The 24931-nt window shown below is 38.6% G+C and overlaps 1 protein-coding gene and 1 pseudogene across 6 annotated transcripts in view; both read left to right on the top strand.

Annotated features, from left to right (window-relative positions):
• The window catches only part of LOC101281338 (zinc finger protein 271), a 51076-nt gene extending 41329 nt beyond the window's left edge, over positions 1–9747 (top strand). For 4 of the 6 annotated variants that reach the window (XM_033435198.2, XM_033435196.2, XM_004273682.4 and 1 more), the window contains exon 3: positions 6773–9747. In XM_033435198.2, coding sequence (XP_033291089.1) covers positions 6773–8784 — 2012 coding nt within the window. In that variant the 3' untranslated portion in view covers positions 8785–9747. The other 2 variants (XR_007471680.1, XM_033435199.2) reach the window with 2 other exon arrangements.
• Positions 9748–18657: 8910 nt separating this feature from the next.
• On the top strand, positions 18658–19625 carry LOC105748179 (40S ribosomal protein SA-like; annotated as a pseudogene).
• The last annotated feature ends 5306 nt before the right edge of the window (positions 19626–24931 follow it).

Genomic DNA, 24931 nt, shown 5'->3' with positions numbered 1-24931 from the left:
CATTACTGCTGTTTTGCCTATGAAATTAACCTGTTGTCCTTTTCTTTTACTCTAAATCTTTTGCCTGTCTTTAGTTTTGGAGTATCTTTTTTTTTTTCCGTACGCGGGCCTCTCACTGTTGTGACCTCTCCCGTTGCGGAGCACAGGCTCCGGACGTGCAGGCTCAGCGGCCATGGCTCACGGGCCCAGCCGCTCCACAGCATGTGGGATCCTCCCGGACCAGGGTACGAACCCGCGTCCCCCGCATCGTCAAGTGGACTCTCAACCACTGCGCCACCAGGGAAGCGCTGGAGTATCTTTTATTTTATTTTATTTAGTTTCTCTCTCCTGTATTTAGAATTTGTTTTTCCTTAAGAGTCTATTCTAAGGCATCTAGCTGTCTTCTTTCCTGAGAATCACTGCCTCCTCCTTGTTGTTTTACTTAAATTGACATACATACTATATGTGTTTGTGTCTCTTAGAATGTGTATAAAATACTTCTTTTATGATAAAGAAATATAATTATATTAAAGTGCATTTATAAAATATAGAAAGGCACAAAATAGAAATTTTAATAACCTACAACTCCACCATTTAGAGGTAGTCACTGGATACATTAATACATTAATGTATCCTTCAAATCATTTAATTAACTGTTCAACAAATATTTATTGTTGATAAATGTTTATTAGTTCATAAGATCATAGCTTATTAATGATTATTAACCATTAATAATAATATTATTAGTTACTGAGGGTTTACTTTGTATCAGCCACTGTTCTAAGTTCTGGGGATGTAGCAGTGAACTAATCAGAGAAGCCTTTGCCCTCAAGGACTTTACATTCTAGTAGGGGAAACAGGAAATATATAAGTATACAGTGTAGTATCAGATAGTGATAACGGTTCTATAAGATGTATCAGTCAGGATTCTGGCAGGAAACAGATGGCTCATTCAAATTGGGTAATTCAAAGTTTCATAAAGAGGATGGGAAGGATTACAGAAATCAACAAGGAATGGAGAACAGCATACGCAAAGCCTAAGCTGATAGTCGTAACTATCCTCTCCCATCACCCACTCCATATTGCCCTTACCTTCTGCCAGAATCTCAGTGGCACAGAGTTCTTTATCTAGTCAAATAAAATAAACCTTTTCTAGATGACCTGAGTCCTTGGTGATCCTGTCTCTTTCAGGTTACTTCCGTGAACCATTGACTGGGCCTATTAGACATGAGAGAACTACGAGGCACCCCCACTGAGTCCTCTGAGTTCCAGTAGCAGCAACCATTTCCCCACTGGTGATTGGTATCAGTCATTCTGGCCGGTAGAGGGACCCCATCTCTGCGGGCTGGTTTGGCAGTTTGAGGAGCCCAAAATGCTGAAGCAGGAAGCAGTCTCAACTTCAAATTTAACAAAATTATGACTTTGTCCCATGGTAGAAGTATTTTTCCTTTGAGAATCAGAACCCTGAACCCACCAAGCCCAAGATCATAGGGATAGGAAGCAAAAATAATATAAGTGGATTATGAGGTATATAGTAAGAAGAGACATTATTACTTTCTCTACCACCGTTCGTTCCTATACCCATGTATTATGGCCATGGGGGAGACAACACTGTTTATCACCCTTTAGTTTAATGCGTATATTGCATCCTGTATGACAGCACCCCAAACTTACCAAGGTGTTGTTGTCTAGCTTGTACTGTAACTGAGCCTACATTTAATCATTCCACCATTATCACAATCCACTTACTTCTGGATGATGGGACATGTGGTAAGACCCATGAATTATATGTGTATTAGATCATTGCTTAACTTCCTTCCCTGTAAAATGACTCCTTTGGAGGTAATATTATAGAGAGTACCATGATAATATATACGGCATTCTCTTAAGTCAATGCAAATTTGTATCTAGACTATGTATTTAGTCCTTTGAAGTTGCTGCCCTTTCCATAATAAAAGGGGTCAGATGTAATAAATCTGTCCCCAAGTGGCTAGCTGTTTCCTCTCTAGGGAATGGTACCTTATTAGGGCCTTAGCAGTTGGCTACTTGGGCACATAGCAATGATTATAGGCATGTCAATCTTAATAAGTGGAGGTCCGTATTGTTGAGCCCATATATAGCCACCATCCCTGCTGCCATGACCTCTTTGTACATGAGTCCATTGGGCAAACATTGGTAAAAAGGCTGATTGACATTCATAATATGGATCACCAAGTCCATCCTTCTGATTGAGAGGCTTCTCCACAGTGGATGCCCTTTGGTGAGGATTCACATGGGCCACAAACATAGTCATTCTTTGGTTTATCCTCATACTTTTCCTCCAGAATTCTTATTTCTTGTCTTCCAATCTTGTTCTTTCCAGGTACCTAACTAATCAAATAACCCATTAGTCACTATCCATGGATCAGTATATACATGTGTCTTAGGCTATATTGCCTTCCATGGAAAGTAGACCACCAGGTGTATACCTGAAATTCTGCCCACTGGAAGGATTTGCCTTTACCAGCATGTTTAAGGCCACCCCTGAGTAGGGGTGTAAGTGAAAGGTACTCACTTTCAGGTGGTGCCCACACACTGGGCAGGCCCATCTACAAACCAGTTCTGTACATTTTCCTCCTCTGTTAACTGGTAATAGGGAATTCCCATAGGGCCATGAATATAGGTTGAGGGGGAGAGGTAGTGGAGCAGTAGGAACAAGTACCATGGGAATCTGAGTCACTAGCACATGGAATATACTTGTCTTCCAGATATGCTTTTATAATGGAATACTGGTTTGTATGTTCAGTTTTATGAATTGATGGGTCAAATAACAACTAATACATAGTGGTCAGTTTGCAATAGTTATTTGGTGCCCTGTGGTCAAGCATTAAGTTTCTGTTAGTGCCCAAAAGCAAGCCAGGATCTGCTTTTCACTTAGAAAATTGTTGGCAGAAGACAGTATGGCCTTACTCCAGTGTGGTTCTCTTATAGAGGCTTGCAAGAGGCTTCATACAGCAACCAGGACTGCTGCAGACACTTCCAATACCATTGGTTATCCTGGTTAATGAGGGTCATGTGACAGGACAGCTTGCATTGCAACATGGTCCTACTGCAGAACGTTTTTTTACTCTAAGCCTCACTCAAAAGTAGCAACTGTGCAAGTTACTCAAATTGGTCATTTCAGCACATTTAGTATGGTATCTGTTGCCTCAAAAATGCAGGGCCCACCAACATTGTGCCTTTCTGAGGTGGTAACAGTTGGTTAGAGAGATAACCAAAGTGAAAGCATAAGCCATGTAACCATCTGAGAGAAGAGTCTTCCAGGTGGAGGGAATAGCAAAAGTCAGAGGCCCATAGATATAGCAGGAACAGAGTAATAAGCCTGGGGTAGACATGTGATAGGGGTGGTTTAGAATGAAATGAGGGCAGAGAGAAAGAAAGGGACCAGATCATATGGAACCTTCTAAGTCACGGTAAGGACTTAGAATTTATTCCCAGTGAAATGGGAAACCATTGGAACTCTTTACATAGGATAACATGTAAAGATCACTCTGACTGTTGTATGGAGAGCAGGAGAAAGGTAAGTTAGCAAGAAGAAAGCAAATGATTTAAGAGAGTAGTCAACTATGTCAAACAAATCAAGAATAGATTGAAAATTGACCACTGGATTTGTCAAGATAAAGCATATTAGGGACTTTAATAAGTGCAGTTTTGATGGAGTTATGGAGATAAAAGCCTGATTGCATTGGGTTAAAAAGAGAATAGACTTCTTTTGGTTAGAATATAGTGCAATGTGAACTATATACACCTGATGGAAGTGTGAATTGGCTTAACCACTTTGGAAAAGTCTAGTTGAAGACCTAACAGTTCTGATCCTAAATTTATATAACCTAGAGAAACATTTGGATATGTGTATCAAGATAGACGTACCAGCATATTCATATCAGCATTGTTTGAAATAGCAAAATGTTCTTATCCATTGAAGAAGAATGGATAAATCACTTCTGGTGTATGTCACACTATAATAGTGAACATGAATGGACTACAGCTACACACATGACTGTGGATGAATCTTCCAAACATAATGTTGAGTAAAAAAACAAGTCACAGAATACGTGTGGTATGATTCCATAAATGTATAAAGTTAAAAAACATGCTGTATTTGCCTGCTAGGGCTATAACAAAACCACAGACTAGGTGGCTTAAACAACACAAATTTGTTTTCTCAGTTCTATGCATTAATTTTAGCCATCTATGCTTTGATTTCTTCTAGAAGTATTATAGTTTTAGCTTTTATATTTAGGTTTATATTACATTTCTAGTTAATTTTTGTGTATAGCATAAGGAAAGAGTCAGAGTTAATTTTTGTTATTATGATATCCAGTTGTAACACTTTTTTTGAAAAGAGACTACCCTTTCACCCTTGAATTATATGGGCAACTTTGTTGAAGGTCAGTTGTACATATATGTTTGGATCTATTTATAGACTCTGTTCTATTCCATTAATGGATATGTCTATCCTATGCCAGTACCTCGCGGCCTTGATTACTGTAGCTTTGTAGTAAAGCTTGAAATCAGGGAGTATAAGCTCTCTAATTTTGTTCTTCTTTTTCAAAATTGTTTAGACCCTTCTCTGCCTTTCTACACAAAGTTTAGAATCGGTTTGTCAGTTTCTATGAAGAGCCCTGCTGAGATTTTGATTGGGGTTGCATTGAATCCATAGATCAATTTGGGGAGAATTTCATCACTTTAACAATATTAAATCTTCCTATACGTAAATGATGGCATATATTTCTATTTATTAGATCTTTAATTTCTCTCAGCAACATTTTGTAGTTTTCATTATGCAGATACTGCACATATTTCATTGAATTTGTTTCTAATTATTTCATTTTTTTGGTGCAATTGAAAAAAATTGTTTTTAATTTTAGGTTCTAATTGTTCATTGCTAGTATACAGAAATACAATCAGGTTTTGTGTATTGCACTAATAAAACCATTTACAAGTTCTAATAACTTTTTAAAGACACTTTAGTATTTTCTGTATACGTGACTGCATAGTCTATAAGACAGTTTGACTTCTTGTATGCCTCATTTATTTTTCATGTCGTATTGCATTTACTATGAATATTGAGTAAAAGTTGTACAATATTGAATAAAAGTAGTTAAGAGAGGGCATCCTTATTTTCCTCCCTTGTTCCTAGGACAAAAGCATTTAATGTTTAACCATTAAGTATGATGTTAGCTGTTGGTCTTTCTTTGCTTTTTATTGAAGTAGTTAATTTACATGTAACATAGTTGATGTTTGGATTTAAATGTACCATCTTATTTTTTGTTATTTTCCCATATTTTGTTTCTTTTTTGTTTTTCTTTTTTCTCCCTTTGTGCCTAATTTAATTATGTTATCAAGTTTTTTATTTTTCTGTTTTTTTCTCTATTAGCTTATTGTTTGTACATCCTTTTATTGTTATTTAATTGTCACCTAATAGCAGCCTTTCTCAAATGTGATTCTGTGAGAGAATTAAGCCAAAATGCTCTGAGGCATCCACTGTAAGTTACATATTAATGTTTCTTCTGTACATCTATTGATTTACTTGCTATCTACCATCTTTGGGAGAATGAAGAAAATAGGCAAATTATTTTCTTTTTATTTTTTTGTGGAACCCTAGTTGAAAAAGGCTGCCTTAGAAGTTACAACATACACATTTGATTTATTACAGTTTATCTTAATTTATTATTTCTAGGATAACCCAAAGACCTTGTAATATTATAGTTCTATTTACCTCCCTCCTCTTGTGCTATTTTTGCCATATATTTTAACTCTACATATATATTGTAAAATCCGTGAGACTTTCATATTGCTTATATCATTCAGTACATACACATTTAGATTTACCGCAATACTTTACTTTTTCCAGTACCCTTTGCCTTTGGCAAAGAGGATAAGCCTCCACTTGGAGGCTTGGGATTTTGGACTTTAGCCCTTGAAATTAATCTTTGTCATGTTTTCAGCTCTCTAGACCGTTTGCAGTCTGAGAATGGTGTGCCTTTTATAGTAAACACCACTTAATAATGGACTGATAGTCTCAAGAATTTCAATGGAGCTCCCATGTTCTCTACCATTACAGGCCTCTGGTATTGTTGAGCAGAGGAATAATCTCCTCAAAAATCAACTCAAAAGAGATTTCTGATCCTACCTCCCTAACCTTTTTCTGGTCCACATACCTTAGTAAGGAAGTTTGGTCACTGAATATGGCTGTTCCCAAAAGGATCATGTTTTCTAGGCCACTTCTTTCTAATAATCAGGGCAAAAGAGGTGGAGGACTATGTAGACCTCTTTTTGAAAATTCAGGCTTCTTTTCTAACCATTCCTGAGCTTGATGCTTCTTTCTTTCCACTAATGACAACATGTGACCAGCCTGGTTGGTATACACTCACAGTGACAGCCTGGCTGCCACTGCCTCCTCCTCCTCTCCCTCCCTTTCACCTCCTCCCCCACTCCTTCACCCAAGTATTCATTCATACTGCCTACTTTATATATGTCAGTAAGTTGTTTATGTATTAGCTCTAATATAGTCAAACTTTCCTAATCACTGTAATTATGTTTCAGTATTCCTAGATCTCCTGTGACAGACATATACAGAACATATCTGATAAGCCACTTCAATAAACGATTATCCATTACTTGTTGATTCTTCTTAGTTTCCCTCTTAGAAGATAATTTTCAGTATTTTCATAGGAAAATACTAATATATTTCACCTGAAACTTTCTTACAGTATGGAGAACATATTCCATTTATATTTTATTGTTCTAGATGGTGAGACTAAGGCCAAGGTTGGAGAGCTGGCTTCCGAGGAGGAAATTACAGCAAAAATTGAACCATTGACTGAAGAGTCTGGTAACCCCAGAGATGATGTTCTCCAGGATTCTGAATGCAGGGAATTCTGTGGATTTGGGGATAAATTCAATGAAAAGGATCAGAACCTCTTCAAAAGAAGACAATATAACTGTGATGAATGTGGGCAAAACTTTGCTTGTAGTACAGGCCTTATTAGGCATCAAAGAACCCATTGGGAGAAACCCTATGAATGTGATAAGTGTGGAAAGGCCTTTAATGTGAGCTCAGCCCTGGTTCTGCATCAGAGAATTCATACTGGGGAGAAACCCTATCCTTGTAATTGGTGTATTAAAAGTTTCCGTCGGAGCTCAGACCTTATTAAACATCAAAGAGTCCACACTGGTGAAAAACCTTACAAATGTGATGAATGTGGGAAAGCCTTCAGTCAGAGCTCTGATCTTATTATACATCAGAGAATACATACAGGAGAAAAACCCTATCAGTGCAGTCATTGTAGTAAAAGTTTTAGCCAGCGCTCAGACCTGGTTAAACATCAAAGAATACATACTGGAGAGAAGCCTTATACGTGTAACCAGTGTAACAAACATTTTAGTCAGAGTTCTGATGTTATAAAACATCAAAGAATCCATACTGGTGAGAAACCATATAAATGTGATGTGTGTGGAAAAGCCTTCAGTCAGAGCTCAGATCTTATTCTACATCAGAGAATCCACACTGGAGAGAAACCATATCCATGTAATCAGTGTAGCAAAAGTTTCAGTCAGAACTCAGACCTTATTAAACATCGAAGGATCCACACTGGAGAGAAACCCTATAAATGTAATGAATGTGGGAAGGCTTTTAATCAGAGCTCAGTCCTTATTCTGCATCAGAGAATTCACACTGGAGAGAAACCCTATCCATGTAATCAGTGTAGCAAAACCTTCAGTAGACTTTCAGATCTTGTTAATCATCAACGAATTCACACTGGAGAGAAGCCTTACCCATGTAACCAGTGCAATAAAATGTTTAGTCGAAGATCAGACCTTATTAAACATCATAGAATTCATACAGGTGAGAAACCCTATGAATGTGATGAGTGTGGGAAAACCTTTAGTCAAAGCTCAAACCTTATTCTGCATCAGAGAATCCACACTGGAGAGAAACCCTATCCATGTAGCGATTGTACTAAAAGTTTTAGTCGTCGTTCAGACCTTGTGAAACATCAGAGAATACACACTGGAGAGAAACCGTATGCATGTAATCAGTGCAATAAAAGTTTTAGTCAAAGCTCAGACCTCACTAAACATCAGAGAGTACACTCTGGGGAAAAACCCTATCATTGTGATTGTTGTGAGAAAGCCTTCAGTCAGAGTTCTGACCTTATTCTTCATCAGAGAATACACACTGGAGAAAAACCATATCCATGCACACAGTGCAGCAAAAGTTTCAGTCAGAACTCCGACCTTATCAAGCACCAGAGGATCCACACTGGGGAAAAACCATATAAATGTAATGAATGTGGGAAGGCTTTCAGTCAGTGCTCAGCTCTTGTCCTACATAAGAGGATCCACACTGGGGAGAAACCATATCCATGTGATCAATGTGGCAAAAGCTTTAGTCGACGCTCTGATCTTATTAACCATCAAAGAATCCACACTAATGAAAATCCATATAAATGTGATGTGCCTGGGAAAGCCTTTAGCGCATGCACTGATCTTACTGAACACCAGGGAATCCACATTGGAGAGAAACCCCACAGGTGTGTTCAGTGCAGCAGAAATTTTAGCCAACTCTCTGATCTTATTAATCATGAGAAAGTCCATTCTGGGGAAGACACTCTAAATGTGATGAATACAGGAAAACCTTTAGTGTATACACCAACTTTATTCAGTACCAGAGACACTCTGCCAGAAAAAAGTCTTATGAACGCTATGGATGATTATGAAAAAGGTTTTAATCAATGCTCAACTCTTGTGCTACATTAAAAAAGACCACACACACTAGAGAGAAAACATGTTAATTCAATTTTTATAATGAAAGTTTAACTCAGCTCAGACATTACTAAAGAAAAATTCTGAGGAGGAATCCTGTGAGTTGTTGGAAAAACCCTCAATGTGAAAAATTTTTTACTGAATGTCAGAAACAATGGAAAAAAATTCTATCTGCTGTAATGTAAGAAAAGCTCTAGTCTTTTATTCAAACACTGCACAAGAGGAAAGTTTTATCATTATAAGAAATGTCTAACCATATTAATGCAGAACCTTATCAGATATTGTAAAAACCAGTGTGGTGTTGTGTGCAATCAGAAGGAAATGTATTAGTGTTATAATCTCAAACCTTTTGTGAGCCCAGATCACCTATTGCATATCACAGAAGTTATTTTAGCAAATGTAGGGAAAATTTAAACCCTTCCCATATCTTAATTGGCATTCACTCTGATAATTCACATACCACTTATCTCCTGAAAGCTGGAGAATCCTACCTTATGCAAACATTAGTTATTAAATTCCCTCTGTGTGAACATGCTATGCTATTCTGGTGTTAAACTTATTAACTGCATAACTCTAGTGCCCCATTTTCTGAAATATCCTTTTTTTTTGTGGGGGTGGCCAAGTGTTGGTCTTCCTAGTGAGCATGAGTTTTCAAGTTCCTGTGGTGTTCACAGCAAACATGAATTTATTTTGCTCTTAATAATGTAGCCCATCCATAAACTTTGGTGGTTTGAAATTACTTCTTCAACACTACCATTTAATTACAGTTCCTAAATATGTGAAACAATTTAAAAAAAAATAATTCCATATGTTAAAGTGTGAATATTTCTCTACTACTATGTTTATCCTGTCTGTCATCTATAGATTGAACAAAAATGTTAGCTAAAGTAACACCCACATGACTAATTGATATTGCATATTCTGTCTAAAAATAAAAAGACCTATTGATCTTTTTTTTAATGGCAACATTCATCAGACTTTGTTTTGTTTGTTGATTTCTGACATATATATTGATAATATGCCATGTGTACACAATGTTTTCAACTGAAAAACAAATAGTTTTTAAAAACAAGAAAAATTGTCTTTGTGGTATTAACCATTTGTTAAAATCCTGCTACTGTCATTTACTTTGACTATCCCCCATAATTATCCAATTAATATTTTAATTTAACATACATTGTTAAATTATTATGTGCAAGGCATTTTTTTAGGTTTTGTAGAATACACAAAGAATATACTGTCCCCAAAAAACATGTACTGTACAGTGATAAAGGCTGATGTATACAGAAAATATATGGCTCAATATAATCATAAAGTTAGGCAAGATGCTTATAAGAGCTCACAGGAGGTAGGGTTCAATTCTGATTGGAAAGAAAAGGAAAAGTTTTGTGGAGCTCCTGAGATTTGAGTTTTGAAGGATGGGAGTAGAGGCATAAAGGCAGAGAGGGAATAATCAACAAAGGCACAGAAGCAAGAAAATATAAGAAGTGATGTAGAGTATGGTGCTTAGTCATTAATTCAATAAATATTCAGTGTCAGGCACTGCACTGAGTGCTGCTGAAGAAAAAATGATTCCTGCCCTCATGCTTAAGTGTTTAGGAAAATAATGACTGAAGCATGTACTTAAAAGAGTAAGAAGAAAGTGGAAATTAAAATGAAGGCGAAAAGACAGTTAAGAAATGTGATGCTAGGGCTTCCCTGGTGGCTCAGTGGTTAAGAATCCGCCTGCCAATGCAGGGGACATGGGTTTGAGCCCTGGTCCGGGAAGATCCCACATGCTGGGAAGCAACTAAGCCCATGTGCCACAGCTACTGAGGCTGCACTCTAGAGCCCTCAAGCCACAACTACTGAGCCTGTGTGTCACAACTACTGAAGCCCGTGCACTTAGAGCCCGTGCACCTAGAGCCTGTGCTCCACAACGAGAAGCCACTGCAATGAGAAGCCCATACATCGCAGCAAAGAGTAGGCCCCGCTCGCCACAGCTAGAGAAAGTCCACACACAGTAACGAGGACCCAACGCAGACAAAAATAAATAAATTTTTTTAAAAATTAAAAAAATAAGAAATGTGATGCTAAACAAGCAGACACTTCAACTTTCTGGGGTTTAGTGTTATGTGTAAAACAGAAAAGTACTAGGTATGGTTGGAATAGATTTCATATTTCTGCATTTTATTCTCAAGGTAATGAGAAGCCATTAAGATCTTTCAACCAGGGAATGGCATGATCATCTTCCTGCTTTCAGAAGAGTCTAAAATTAAAAGGAGGAGCAGAAAGGAAAACTATTTGGGAAGTCTGGAAATAAAATCACAAGGTCCAGAAGTACAGGAGCTAAAATGCATAGACATGATGATAGGTTGAGAAGTGAGTAGGGAAAAAAAGCGTACAATCAATTATCGTCTGTTCCTTAGGGAATTTTTTTTTTTTTTTTTTTTGCGTTACGCAGGCCTCTCACTGTTGTGGCCTCTCCCGTTGTGGAGCACAGGCTCCAGACGTGCAGGCTCAGCGGCCATGGCTCACAGGCCCAGCCGCTCCGCGGCATGTGGGATCTTCGCGGACCGGAGCACGAACCCGTCGCCCCTGCATCGGCAGGCGGACTCTCAACCACTGCGCCACCAGGGAAGCCCAGGGAATTTTAAAAGTGAAGAAGAAAAAATAAGATGATCAAATTTATATCTGAAGGTTAGCCATCTTTCCTGAGAATAAACGTTAAGAGCCAACTGCTTACTACACGTTACTATCTAGTGTCCTATAGGTAAGCTCAAATTCATGAAGTTGACACACACCCATGATATCTTCCTCCTGAATCCCCTACTAAACACCTTGCCATCCAGATAAAATAACTGGTTGCTATCCTACACTCCTCACTCTCCTCCAGTTTTCTAAATCTACTTGCTCACTAGGTCATTTCTGAGTTAAAAAAATAACACTACCTACTGTAAAAATTTAAACAGTAGTGAAATATACAGAGTAAAATGGGAAGAGAAACACAGAGAATTGGACCTGACATTTTATGCCAGTTGATTTCCCCCAGGCATTTATTTGCTGAGTCTCAAACTGGCAGGGCAAAAGGCCAAGAAATCTAACCAAAGGACACTGGAAGGTTAAGTGGAACTCAGCAGACTCACTTTGATAGTGGATAAAAATTGGGAATACAAGACATGCCAAGTAGGAGGTGTTCTTATAAACACCCCACAATTTCAGGATAAACATTAAAAGGCTATATATACCCTCAGAATAAGAATGAAATATGTGTGAACCAAGTCTAAAAAAAGTCTGAAATGCAATCTCAAGTCAGGTCAGCCTTTTAGTGAATTAAGTTATCTACTCCTAATCTAGCTGCCAACGAGAAGAGAAGAGGGTGAATCCTGTCTGGAGAATGACAACCTCATCCAGAGACTATAACTTTTCATGCACAATGTCCAGTGTTCAAATCAAAAACTACCAGAATCATTAGAGTCATAGACATTAATATACATTTACACACCCACACAGATGGATAGACCAGAAACAGTTATAGAATGTGTGTATACATGGATTAGTAAACATATATATATATACATATATATATATATATCACATATACATACATATATAACATAGCTCTGTTCTCTGAGAGGACCCAGGGCAATGATACTCCAGTATCAATAGGCATACCTAGATCATGGTTTGTAGATAGCATTCTACAAATTAAAGGAACCAGTGCTCCTTTGAGAAATGGCTGATTCTAGGGCTAGGGCAGGGAAAATACAAGATGAGCCAGGAGCATGTTATAGCATCAGAAAGTAAGCAAGAACTCAAGAAACAAAATACTGGGAGCAGGTCAAAGGAACATAGGAGCCAACGTGAAAGTATTCCCAAGGCCAAATAAATATACATGGGTCCATACTGATATAAATAAATATGGCAGAAGAGACAAATCTTCCTTATGGAAGAATTTCAAATAATATATGTAGATTTTCCCCCCTCAGGATGTGGAGTTTAATCCCCACCTCCCACTCCTAGAAGAGGCTGGACCTGTTGACTTGCTTCCAAGGAATAGAGTATGGGAAGGGAAAAATAGTAACCACAGTGGAGAAACCTGGCAAAAACTACTTTAACCTAAGTTTTCTTAACCTCAGTACTATTGACATTTGGGACCAGATAATTCTTTGTTGGGGATGGGGGCTATTTTTTCTGCTTATAGGATTTTAAGTATCATTCCTGGCCTTTCTCCACTAAATACCAGTAGCAATCCTCCCCCTGCCCCACCAGTTACAACAACCAAAAATGGACATTGCTAAATGTCCCCTGAGGGCAAAAATTACACCTGCCAGAGAAGCACTGCTTAAAGTTTAACAGCACCAGTGATGTGTGGATATCATGAACCACTTGGTATGATGTAATAAGGTCACTTCAGCTCTGTATATTCTTTCCAAAAACCTATAATCTCAAAATAACTAAAGTCAGAAATGAAAGAGGGCACATTATTGTGAATATTATAGAAATAAAAAGGATTATAAGAGAGCACTAGGAACAGTTGTACACCAACAAATTGGATAAACTGGACAAATTCCTAGAATCATGCAACCTACCAAGTGAATCATCAAAAAATAGGAAACCTGAATAGAACTATAGCTAGTAAGGAGATTCCCAACAAAGAAAAGCCCAGGACCAGATGGCTCCGCTGGTGAATTCTACCAAACATTTAAAGAAGAAACACCAATCCTTCTCAAACTCCTTCAAAAAATTAAAGAGGAGGGAATGTTTTCAAACTCATTTGATGAGGCCAGAATTAACCTGACACCAAAGCCAGACAAAGACACTACAAGAAAAGAAATCTACACACCAGTATCTCCTATAAATATTGATGCAAAAACCCTCAGCAAAATATTACCAAACAGGGCTTCCCTGGTGGCGCAGTGGTTGAGAGTCCGCCTGCCGATGCAGGGGACACGGGTTCGCGCCCCGGTCCAGGAAGATCCTACATGCTGCGGAGCGGCTGGGCCTGTGAGCCATGGGCGCTGAGCCTGCGCATCCGGAGCCTGTGCTCCGCAACGGGAGAGGCCACAGCAGTAAAAAAAAAAAAAAAAAAAAAAAAAAAAAAAAAAAAAAATTACCAAACAGAATTCAACAACATATTAACAGGATTATACACCATGACCAAGTGGGATTTATTTCTGAAATTCAAGGATGGGTCAATCAATGTAATACATCATATTAACAGAGTAAAGGATAAAAACCACATGATCATCCCAATTGGTGCAGAAAAAAATTTTTTTTGACAAAATTCAACACCTTTTCATGATTAAAAAGTTAAAAACACATTCAACAATCCAGGAATAGTACTTCAACATAGTAAAGGAAAGTACCTCAACATAATAAAGTCCATATAAATAAAACTCACAGTTAACATCTACTCAGAGGTGAAATACTGAAAACTTTTCCTCACAAGAATGCCTGCTTTTGCCACTTTAACGTAGTACTGGAATTCCTAGCCAGAGCAACTGGCAAGAAAAATAAATAAAAGGCCTTGAAATTGGAAAACAGGAAGTAAAATTATCTCTCTTTGTAGATAACATGATCTTATATGCAGAAAATCCTTAAAATTACACACACACACACACACACACAACTTGTTAGAACTAATAAATCAATTCAGAAAAGTTGTAGGATACAAAATCAATAGGCAGAAATCAGTTGTGTTTTAATACACTAACAATAAACAACCTGAAAAATAAATTAAGAAAGCAATTCCATTTAAAATAGCATCAAAAATAATAAAATACTTAAGAATAAATTTAACCAAGGCAACAACACTAGAAACTACAAAACATTCTGGAAGAAATTAGACACCAATAAGTGAAAAGATATCCCATGTTTAATACTACCCAAAGAAATCTACAGATTCAGTGAAATCCCTATCAAAACCCCCACAATTTTTTTCAGAAACAGAAAAATCCATCCTTAAACTGATATGGGATATCAAGGGACCCTCAATAGTCAAAACAATCTTGAGAAAGAACAAAGTTGGAAATCTAACACTTCCTGATTTCAAAACTTACAGTAATAGAAACAGTGTGATACTTGCATAAAGACAAATGTATAAACCAATGGAATAGTATAGAGAGCCCAGAAATAAACCCACCCATAAATGGTCAAATGATTTTCAACAAGGGTGTCAAGACCATTCAATGGGTAAAAGACAGTTTTCTCAGTAAACGGTATCGGGAAAACTGTATATCAACATACAAAAGAATGAAGGTTGACCATTGCCTTACATCATATACAAAAATTAACTCAAAGTGGATCAAAGGGGACTTCCCTAAACATAAGAGGAAAACTACAAAACTCTTAGAAGAAAACATTAAGGAAATCTTCATGCAATTGGATTTGTCAGTGATTTCTTGGATATGACAACATAAGCATAGGAAACAAAAGAAAAAATAGATAAATTGGACTTCATCAAAATTAAAAACTTTTGTGCATCAAAGGACACTATTAACAGAATGAAAATGCAATCAATGGAATGGGAGAAAATATTTGAAAATCGTATATCAGATAAGGGATTGATATCCAGAATATATAAAGAACCCCTACAACTCAACAACAGCAAAAACTAACCAGATTTTTTAATTGGTCAAATGGTTTGAATAGACATTTCTCCAGAGATGGTATATAGATAGTCAAAAAGCACATAAAAAGATGTTCAACATCACTGATCATTAGGATAGCCATTATTTATTTATTTTTTTTTTTTTTTGCGGTACGCGGGCCTCTCACTGTTGTGGCCTCTCCCGTTGCAGAGCACAGGCTCCGGACGCGCAGGCTCAGCGGCCATGGCTCACGGGACCAGCCGCTCTGCGGCATGTGGGATCTTCCTGGACTGGGGCGCGAACCCGTGTCCCCTGCATCGGCAGGCGGACTCGCAACCACTGCACCACCAGGGAAGCCCAGGATAGCCATTATTTAAGAAAGAAAGGAAGGAGGGATGGAAGGAAGTAAGGAAATAATATTGTTGGTGAGGAAGTGGAGAAGTTGGAACACTTGCACAATGCTGACGAGAATGTAAAATGTTGCAGCCACTGTAGGAAACAGTAGGGTGGTTCCTCAAAAAAGTGAACATAGGGTTTCCCTGGTGGCGCAGTGGTTGAGAATGCAGGGGACACGGGTTCGAGCCCTGGTCCAGGGAGGGTCCCACATGCCGCGGAGCAACTGGGCCCGTGAGCCACAACTACTGAGCCTGCGCGTCTGGAGCCTGTGCACCGCAACAAGAGAGGCCGCGGCAGTGAGAGGCCCGCGCACCGCGATGAAGAGTGGCCCCCACTTGCCCCTTTCGCTCGAGAGCCCTCGCACAGAAACGAAGACCCAACACAGCCAAAAATTAATTAATTAATTATTTTTTTAAAAGTAAACATTGAATTACAATATGATCCAGCAATTCCACTTCTGGGTGTATACCCAAAATAATTGAAAGAAGGGACTCAAATATGTGTACACTGATGTTCATAGCAGCATTATTCACAATAGCCAAAAGCTGAAAGCAACCTAAATGTCCATTGACAGATAAATGGATAAACAAAATGTGGTGTATACATACAATAGAATATTACTCAGCATTACAGAGAAAAGAAATGTTGACATACACTACATCATGGAGGAACACTGAAGACATCATGCTAAGTGAGATAAGCCGGGCACAGGACAAATATCTTATGATCCCACTTACATGAAGTACCTAGCAGCTTGGATACACTGAAATGGGAGTTAGTGAAAGCTACATAAGTAGAAAACATGAAGGCTGAAACATGGAGGGAAACAAAATTATAGAAGATACAGCAAAGAGCCTAGGAATCATATCTGATACAGAAAAAAAGGCCTAACATACACATATCTGAGTCTCAAAATGAAATAAGAGATGATGGAACAAAGGCTATATTTAAAGAAAGAGTGGTCAAGAATTTTCCAACCCTCATGAATAATCAAATCATGCATTAAAGGAGCACCACAGACAACAAAAACTACAAAGAAAAGTATACCTGGGAACATCATAGTACCTAACAAAAGCAAAGAAAAAGAGAAAAATCGAAAAAAGGGGAAAAAACATTATATTCAAATAAACAACAAATAGACTGAGGTTTAACTTCTCAACATAAAGCCAGAAGGTAATGAAATATCTTGGAAGTATAACTTTCAAAAGCAAAGACAATGTGAAGACATTTCCAGACAAACAAAAATGAGAGAATTCATTGCCCACATACTCAAACAAAAAATACTAAAAGGAGTTCTCAGGCACAAGGAAAAAACAGTTTAGGAAGAAATGAAGAGCCATGGAAAGTGTAAATCTGAAGGTAAATGTAAATGAATATTAACTGTAAGAAAAGATAATAATGCCTAAAGTTGGAACTAAATACATTCTCAGAGAGATTGTAGAAGTACTAATTTATATTAGGTTCTAATAAACCAAGGGTGCATGTTGTAATCGCTAGAGTAAAAGAGGAATATAACTAACAAATTAACAGAAAGTAAAATGGAGAAATAAAAATTGTTGATTAGGGCTTCCCTGGTGGCGCAGTGGTTGAGAGTCCGCCTGCCGATGCAGGGGACGCGGGTACGTGCCCCGGTCCGGGAAAATTCCACATGCCGCGGAGCGGCTGGGCCCGTGAGCCATGGCCGCTGAGCCTGCACGTCCGGAGCCTGTGCTCTGCAACGGGAGAGGCCACAACAGTGAGAGGCCCGCGTACCGTAAAAAAATAAATAAAATTGTTGATTAATCTCAAAGAAGGCAAGGGAAAAAGAATATAAATAGGCAAGACAAATAGATAACACATAGGATCATGACAGATGTAAGCCCAAATACACCAGTAATTATATTACATGCAAGTGGACACAAGACAAAGATTCTTGACTAGAATTTTTAAAATTAATCATGTAATACTTACTTGAGATACAACTACCAGAATCCAGGAAATTTAAAATACAAGTATGGAAAAAAGATACTGCATTCAAACACTAACCAAAAGAAAGGTGCTAATCGCTGTACCAATATCAAACAAGAAGTAGACTTTAAAGCAAAAGTCTTACTAGAGATAAAATGGGACATTTCTATTGATGAGTCAATTTACCAAGAAAATAGAAATATTCTAAAAGTGTATACATCTAATAATTTTGCTTCAAAGTATATAAAACTAAAATTGACAAAACTAAAATGAGAAAGAGATAAATCTACAATCCTAGTAGGAGACTTTTACACAACTCCCTTGGTAAAAGAGGACAAGCAGAAAAAATGTCTAAGAATATAGTATATGTGGACAATATGATTAACAAAATGACCTAGTGGACCTATTAGATAACAGTACAACCAACAATGACAGAAACCTTGATTCTTTTTAGGTGCACAGAGAACATTTTCCAAAACTGAGCATATGCGGGTTTGTATATTCAGCAAGCCTCAACAAATTTCATCAGATTGAAATTGTTTAGAGTAGGGCTGTGCAATAGAATTTTCTGTGTTCTACCTGCATTGTTCAATACAATAGACACCATAGTCAACACAGTAGTCACTAGCCACATGTGGCTACTGAACACTTAAAATGTGTGCCTGATGAACTACATTTTATTCATTTTAATTAATTTATATAGCCACATCTGGTTAGTGACTACATATTGGACAGCACAGACTTAGCACATGTTTTCACATAACAATGAAATTAGCTAGAAATCAATAACACACACACTTAAAAAAATTCCCAAATGTTTGGAAATTAAGAAAAACAATTTAACTTACCCATGGGTAAAGGAAGAAAGCACAATAGAAATTAGAATATATTTTTATCTGGATAATAGTGATATTATTAGGGGAAAAAAAGGCTAAAATTCAATGAGTTGAGTATCCATCACAAGAAGTTAGAAAAAGAATAGCAAGTAAATCTAAAGAAAGTAGGATGAGGTCCATAAGCGTTGTTCTGGTTTCTCATCATAACTTAAAGAGAAATATTCACAATGTCCAGAGCCCTTGATGTCCTGCAAATGAAGGAAGAGGAGGTCCTCAAATTCCTTACATAAAGAACCCACTTAGGGTGACACCAGCCTTGACTTCCAAATGGAGCAGTGCCTCTACAAAAGGAAAAGTGATGGCATCTGCCTCATAAATCTGAAGAGAATCTGGGAGAGGGTTCTGCTGGGAGCTTGTGCCATTGATGCCACTGAAAACTCAACAGATGTCAGTGTCCTCCAGAAGTACCGGCCGGCAAGCAGTGCTGAAGTTTGCTGCTGCTGCTGGAGCCACTCCTACTGCTGACTGTGTCACTCCTGGAAGCTTTACTCACCAGATCCAGGCAGCCTTCCAGGAGCAGAGACTTCTGGTGGTTACTGACCCCAGGGCTGCCCACCAGCCTCTCACACAGGTGTCTTATGTTGACCTGCCCACCATTGCTCTGTGTAACACAGACTCAACTCTGTGTTCTGCGGGCATTGCCATTCCCTACAGCAACAAGGGAGCTCACTCAGGGGGTCCGAGGTGGTGGGTGCTGACCCTGGAAGTTCTGCACATGCGTGGCACCGTCGCCCGTGGACACCCACGGGAGGTCATGCCTGATCTCTACTTCCACACACACCTGGAAGAGACTGAAAAGGAAGAGCAGGCCACTGCTGAAAAGGTTGTGACCAAGGAGGAATTTCAGTGCGAATGGACGGCTCTAACTCCTGAGTTTACTGCTACTCAACCTGAGATCCCAGACTGGTCTGCAGATGTGTAGGTCCCCTGTGTGCCTATTCAGCAGTTCCCTCCTGAAGACTGGTCTGCAGCTCCCACTGCTCAGAACACTGAATGGGGAGGGACGACCACTGATTGGCTTTAAGCTGTTCTCCCACAGCCCTTAAAGAGAAAATGGAAATGAAGTTGATGAAAAATCAACAGTTTCTTTAAAAAAAGAAAATAGAAGGAAGGAAATAGTAGAGCATGAATTAATGAAATAGAAAGCACACATTTTAAAAAAGAAAAGCCAAAAGCTCATTTTTGAGAAAGAATTAAATTGACAATCCCCCAGCAAAACTGATCAAGAAACAGAGAGAAGTCCCTTTTGTCAACGTAAGGAATGCAAAAGTGGCCTTCAGCACAGATCTACAGCCACTACAAGTGTAATATAAAGGATATGATTCATAATTTTACCTAAAATTTATAAAATTTACCCAAAATTAACACAATAAGAAATATAAAATCTGGGACTTCCCCAGTAGCACAGTGGTTAAGAATCCACTTGCCAATGCAGGGGACACGGGTTCGATCCCTGGTCAGGGAAGATCCCACATGCCATAGAGCAACTAAGCCCGTGCACCACAACTACTGAGCCTGCACTCTAGAGCCCGCAAGCCACAACTGCTGAGCACGAGAGCCACAACTACTGAAGCCCACGCTCCTACAGCCCGTGCTCCACAACAAGAGAAGCCACCGCAATGAGAGGCCTGCGCATCTCAACAAAGAGCAGCCCCTGCTCACTGCAACTAGAGAAAGCCAGTGTGCAGCAACAAAAACCCAACACAGCCCAAAACTAAACTAATTAATTAATTTAAAATAAAATGTCCAGCTCAATGGCTTTAAAAAAAGAAAAGAAAAGAAATATAAAATCTAAATAGCTCTGTGTCTATTAAGGAAATTATTGGGAATTCCCTAGTGGTCCAGTGGTTAGTATGTGGCACCTTCACTGCCGGGGTGGCCAAAAAGAAAAAAAAAAGGAAATTATCTGTAACTTAAATTTTTCCCATCAAGAATAGTCCAAGCCATATATCTCAGCAGGGAAAAGTTCCAGACATTAAAGGAAGAAATAAAGCAATCTTACACAACCTCTTCAAGGTAAAAGAAAAAGACAATACACTACCCAACTAATTTTATGGAAGCTGTGGATTATGTTCCTTACAGAAGAAGATTTCCTTCCTGGAACTAGACCAGGAGGCATGGCTTTCCCAAGGATTTTGGCACACGCATTTCTCCGCATCTCCCTAGGATGCCTTTCAGGCCTTTGATCACTCCAGCTGTCAGGCAGCTGCATCCGAGCCTCCAGGGCACATTAAAAGGAATCTCTTTCTAACAGTTGGGATCCAGTGGCAGGCAGACTGAATCTAATTATCTACAATATCATACAATGCATATTTATCACTTACACTACACTTCTCCAGACAAGGTGTTTGTTATTTGTTTATAAATATGGTTCTGTTTAAATGCTTTCATTAAATTTTATTTAGTCAGCTTACTCAATGATATAGCTAATTACAGGGGGCCAGTGGAATTCCCAGACTGTCAGTTGGTCAAGGGGGCCCTATAGAAAACTCCAGAAGAATGAAAATATTCCTTTCCTGTGAGCCATGCTTTAGGGAAAAAGTATTCTTCTAAATCAGGGGTCTACAAACTACTGCAGGAAGACCAGCCAGCCACTGTTTTAATAGAACACAGCCTCACCCATTTGTTTGTGAGTTATCTAAGGCTGCTTTCTGCTATAAAGGCAGAGTTGCATAGTTGCAGCAGAAACTGTATGGCCCTCAAAGCTGAAAATATTTGCTATCTGGCCCTTTACAGAAAATGTTTGCTGACCCATGATCTAAATGAAAATTTTTTTTAACTTTTATCGATTTTTTTTCTTTTTGCTGATTATAAATGTGCTGCTAGCTTGCTGTTAAAAAAAAAAAAAGATACTATGTAAAAGAATAAAGATAAAAGTCATTTATCTCCAGAAGCCTACTTAGCAAACTTAGTATTTTGATGAGTGCCATTCTACATATATATTTGTGTACTTTTTTCCAAAAATGATATTGATGATGGCAAATGAAAATTTTCCCATTGTTGTATCATAAACATTTTTTAAATAAATTTATTTATTTGTTTTATTTTTGGCCGTGTTGGGTCTTTATTGCTGCGTGCGGGGTTTCTCTGGTTGCGGCGAGCGGGGGCTACTCTTCCTTGCGGTGCGCGGGCTTCTCATTGCGGTGGCTTCTCTTGTTGCACAGCATGGGCTCTAGGCGCGTGGGCTTCAGTAGTTGTGGCTCACAGGCTTAGTTGCTCTGCAGCATGTGGGATCTTCCCGGGCCAGGGCTCGAACCCGTGTCCCCTGCATTGGCAGGCAGATTCTTAGCCATGCGCCACCAGGGAAGCCCTATCATAAATATTTTACACATCCATAAACATAGCTCTTCCTCTTCTTTTTAAATATGGCTGTAGGGGATATTTATAACTGCTTTCTCAATATTCCCTTCTCCCTCTCCCTGCCCCAAGCTTTCTCGATAACAGCACCTTACCTGATTTTCCTTTAGTAATTCACTCTCTCCCTTTCGGGGCCATTAAGTTTTCTTTAACTTTGAATTTTGAGATAATTTCAAACTTATAGAAAAATTGCAAAAACAGAACAAAGAATTCCTATATTTGCTTCACCCAGATTCCCCAAGTAGTATTTTATCACATTTGCTTTATAATTCTCTATCTACTTATGCTATATGCCCAGATATATCTATATCTATATCTATAGATATGTTAAGTTTTCCCTGAATTGTTTGAGTAAGTTACAGACACAATGCCCCTTTGACATTCAAACAGAGCGAGGAGGAAGAGGATTTTGAGCAGAGAAGTGACGCAGTCTGAACATGATCTGGATGCTGTGGGGAGAGCTGAGTGAAGCAGAGCAAGCAGGAAATCAGGGAGGCTATGGCCTGACCAACTGGGAGGACAAAATTGCCACTTTCTAAGATGAAGAAGACTACAAGAAGAACATGTTTGGGGAGAAATTAAAAATTTGATGGGGGCATGTTGGGTTTAAGATGCCTAATTAGTCACTGTACCAAGCCCAGTTTATAAGCCTCCTCCTATTTGCAGGGCCAGAGTTTCTGCTCTGTGATACTGATGACCCTCTAAGAAGACTACCTGCACCAACCCTTGAGGTTGCAGGCCCACCAGGCTGCAGGCAGAGGGAGCAACTGACTCCCGCTGGATCTCTTGCCTGCCACTCCTCCTGTGCTATTGCATTGTCTTGGAACCTGACTGCTGGAGAGGCTGAATGGTGCACCTGGAAGTGTGGAATTGATGTTCTGTGGTGGAAACTGACCAGAGGGCGAGCGAGGGGAGCCTGCAGAAAATTCTTCTCCCTCCTCCTACCCCATGGTGAGGTGAGATGACATAGTTCATGCCATTTGCCCTCTGAAGATAGTCAGTGAGACTAAGCAAACAGCTGTGCCTAAGCTGTAGACACTCAGTAACACCCACCTGTGTTTGTTCTCTCTTTTCCCTGCTTCACCGCCCATTTACCTTCAGTCATCCTGTTCTGGGATTGCATCACCCCAATAAAGTATTAACAATAAGGTTTAATTTTATGCTGTTTTCTTAGGAACCCAGATTAAAGCAGGTATCAAAGTGGAGATGTCTGGTAGGCAAAGCGATATATGAGCCTGTAGTTCAGAGAAGAGATCTAGGCTGAAATATAGATTTTGGAGTCCTAGGTAATAAAGATCTAAGACCAGATGAGATTACCTAGGAAGTGAACATAGGTAGAAAAAAGAAGAGATTTGAACACTGAGCCCTCAGGCACTCCAACATACTGAAGTCCAGAGAGGTGAGGAAATACCAGCATCGAGACTGAAAAGAAATGTCCCATGAGGTAGAGAAGAACCAAGCATGTTGTTTCTTAAAGCCAAATGAAAATACATCAATTATGCAAAATACTGCTGATGGCTCAAGCAGTATAAGTAATAAATGAATATTGAAATGAGCAATATGGAGGTTAGCAAAGTTGATTAGCACTCTTCTTTTGTTTTGTCTTGTTTGGCCACACCATGCAGCTTGCGTGCGGGATCTCAGTTCCCTAACCAGGGACTGAACCTGGGACACGGCAGTGAAAGCGCTGAGTCCTAAGCACTGGACCGCCAGGGAATTCCCATTGATTATCACTCTTTATGTGGAGAAGAATTTGTGTAATATACAGTAATGTCACACCTCTCATTCCTGTTATAATTTGTATCTTCAACTTTTTTTCTTTCCTGATCAGTCTGGCTGGAAGTTTATCAATTTTATTAATCTTTTTAAAAAGTTAGCTTTTGGTTTAAGCAGAGTACAGAAATTGATTTTTCTCTTGTTTTTCTGTTTTCTATTTTGTTGATTTCCAATCTAATCTTTCTTCTCTTTACTTTGGGTTTAATTTATTCTTTTTCTGGTTTCTTAAGGTGGAAGCTGAAGTCTCAAAAAATTGAGACTTTTTTTTTCTAGTATAAGTATTTCATTACTAAAAATTTACCAATAAGAGCTGCGTCCCAGAGATTACTTTTTTCAAATATTTCGCTATTCCTCCTCCCTCCCCTCACCTTCAGGAACTCTAATTACTCTTACACATATTAGGCTGCTTGAAGTTGTACTACAGCTCTGTTCAATTTTTCTTAGTGTTTTATTTGCCCGTTTTTCATTTTGGATGGTTTCTTTTGTTATGTCTTATCTACCATGATTTTTTTTATTCTTTTCTTCTATTATGTTTAATCCACAGTTAATCCCATCTGTGCATTTTTTTAAAATCTCAGACATTGCAGTTTTTATCTCTAAAAGCTTAATTCGGTTGATTTTTTTATAGCTTTCATGTTGCTACTGAGCATGTTCAATACTTCCACTAGCTTCTTGATCACACGGAATAGTTTAATAATTGTCTTAATGAGGTTGTCTAATTCTTTGTCATTTCTGGGTCAATTTGATTGAGTGGTTTTTCTTATTATGGGTTGTATTTTCCTGTTCCTTTGCATGACTTATGAGTTATCCAATTTTTGATTGGATGCCAGTCATTTTGTATTGTACGTTGTTGGGTACTGAATATTTTTAGTATATATATTCTTGAGCTTTGTTCTGGGATGTGTTTAAATTACTTGGGCAGTTTTACCCTCTTAGGTCTTGCTATTAAGTATCTTTTAGGCAGTGTTTAGTCTAGGGTTCATTTTTTTCTCCTATGCAGGCAAGACTCTACTATTCGAACCCAGAGTTTCTCAACCTCAGCACTATTGATATTTAAGGCTGGATAATTCATTGTAGGATGTTTAGCAGCATCTCTGGCCTCTACCCAGTAGATGCCAGTAGAGCCCATCTCCTCTGGTTATGAAAACCAAAAATGTCTCCAGATACTACCAATTGTCTCTTGGCGGGGGTGGGGCG

The sequence above is a fragment of the Orcinus orca genome, chromosome 15 (genome assembly GCF_937001465.1).
Source record: "Orcinus orca chromosome 15, mOrcOrc1.1, whole genome shotgun sequence".
Lineage (NCBI taxonomy): Eukaryota > Metazoa > Chordata > Mammalia > Artiodactyla > Delphinidae > Orcinus > Orcinus orca.
The sequence above is the reverse complement of the archived record's forward strand: the minus strand, read 5'-3'. Positions and strand labels throughout refer to the sequence as shown.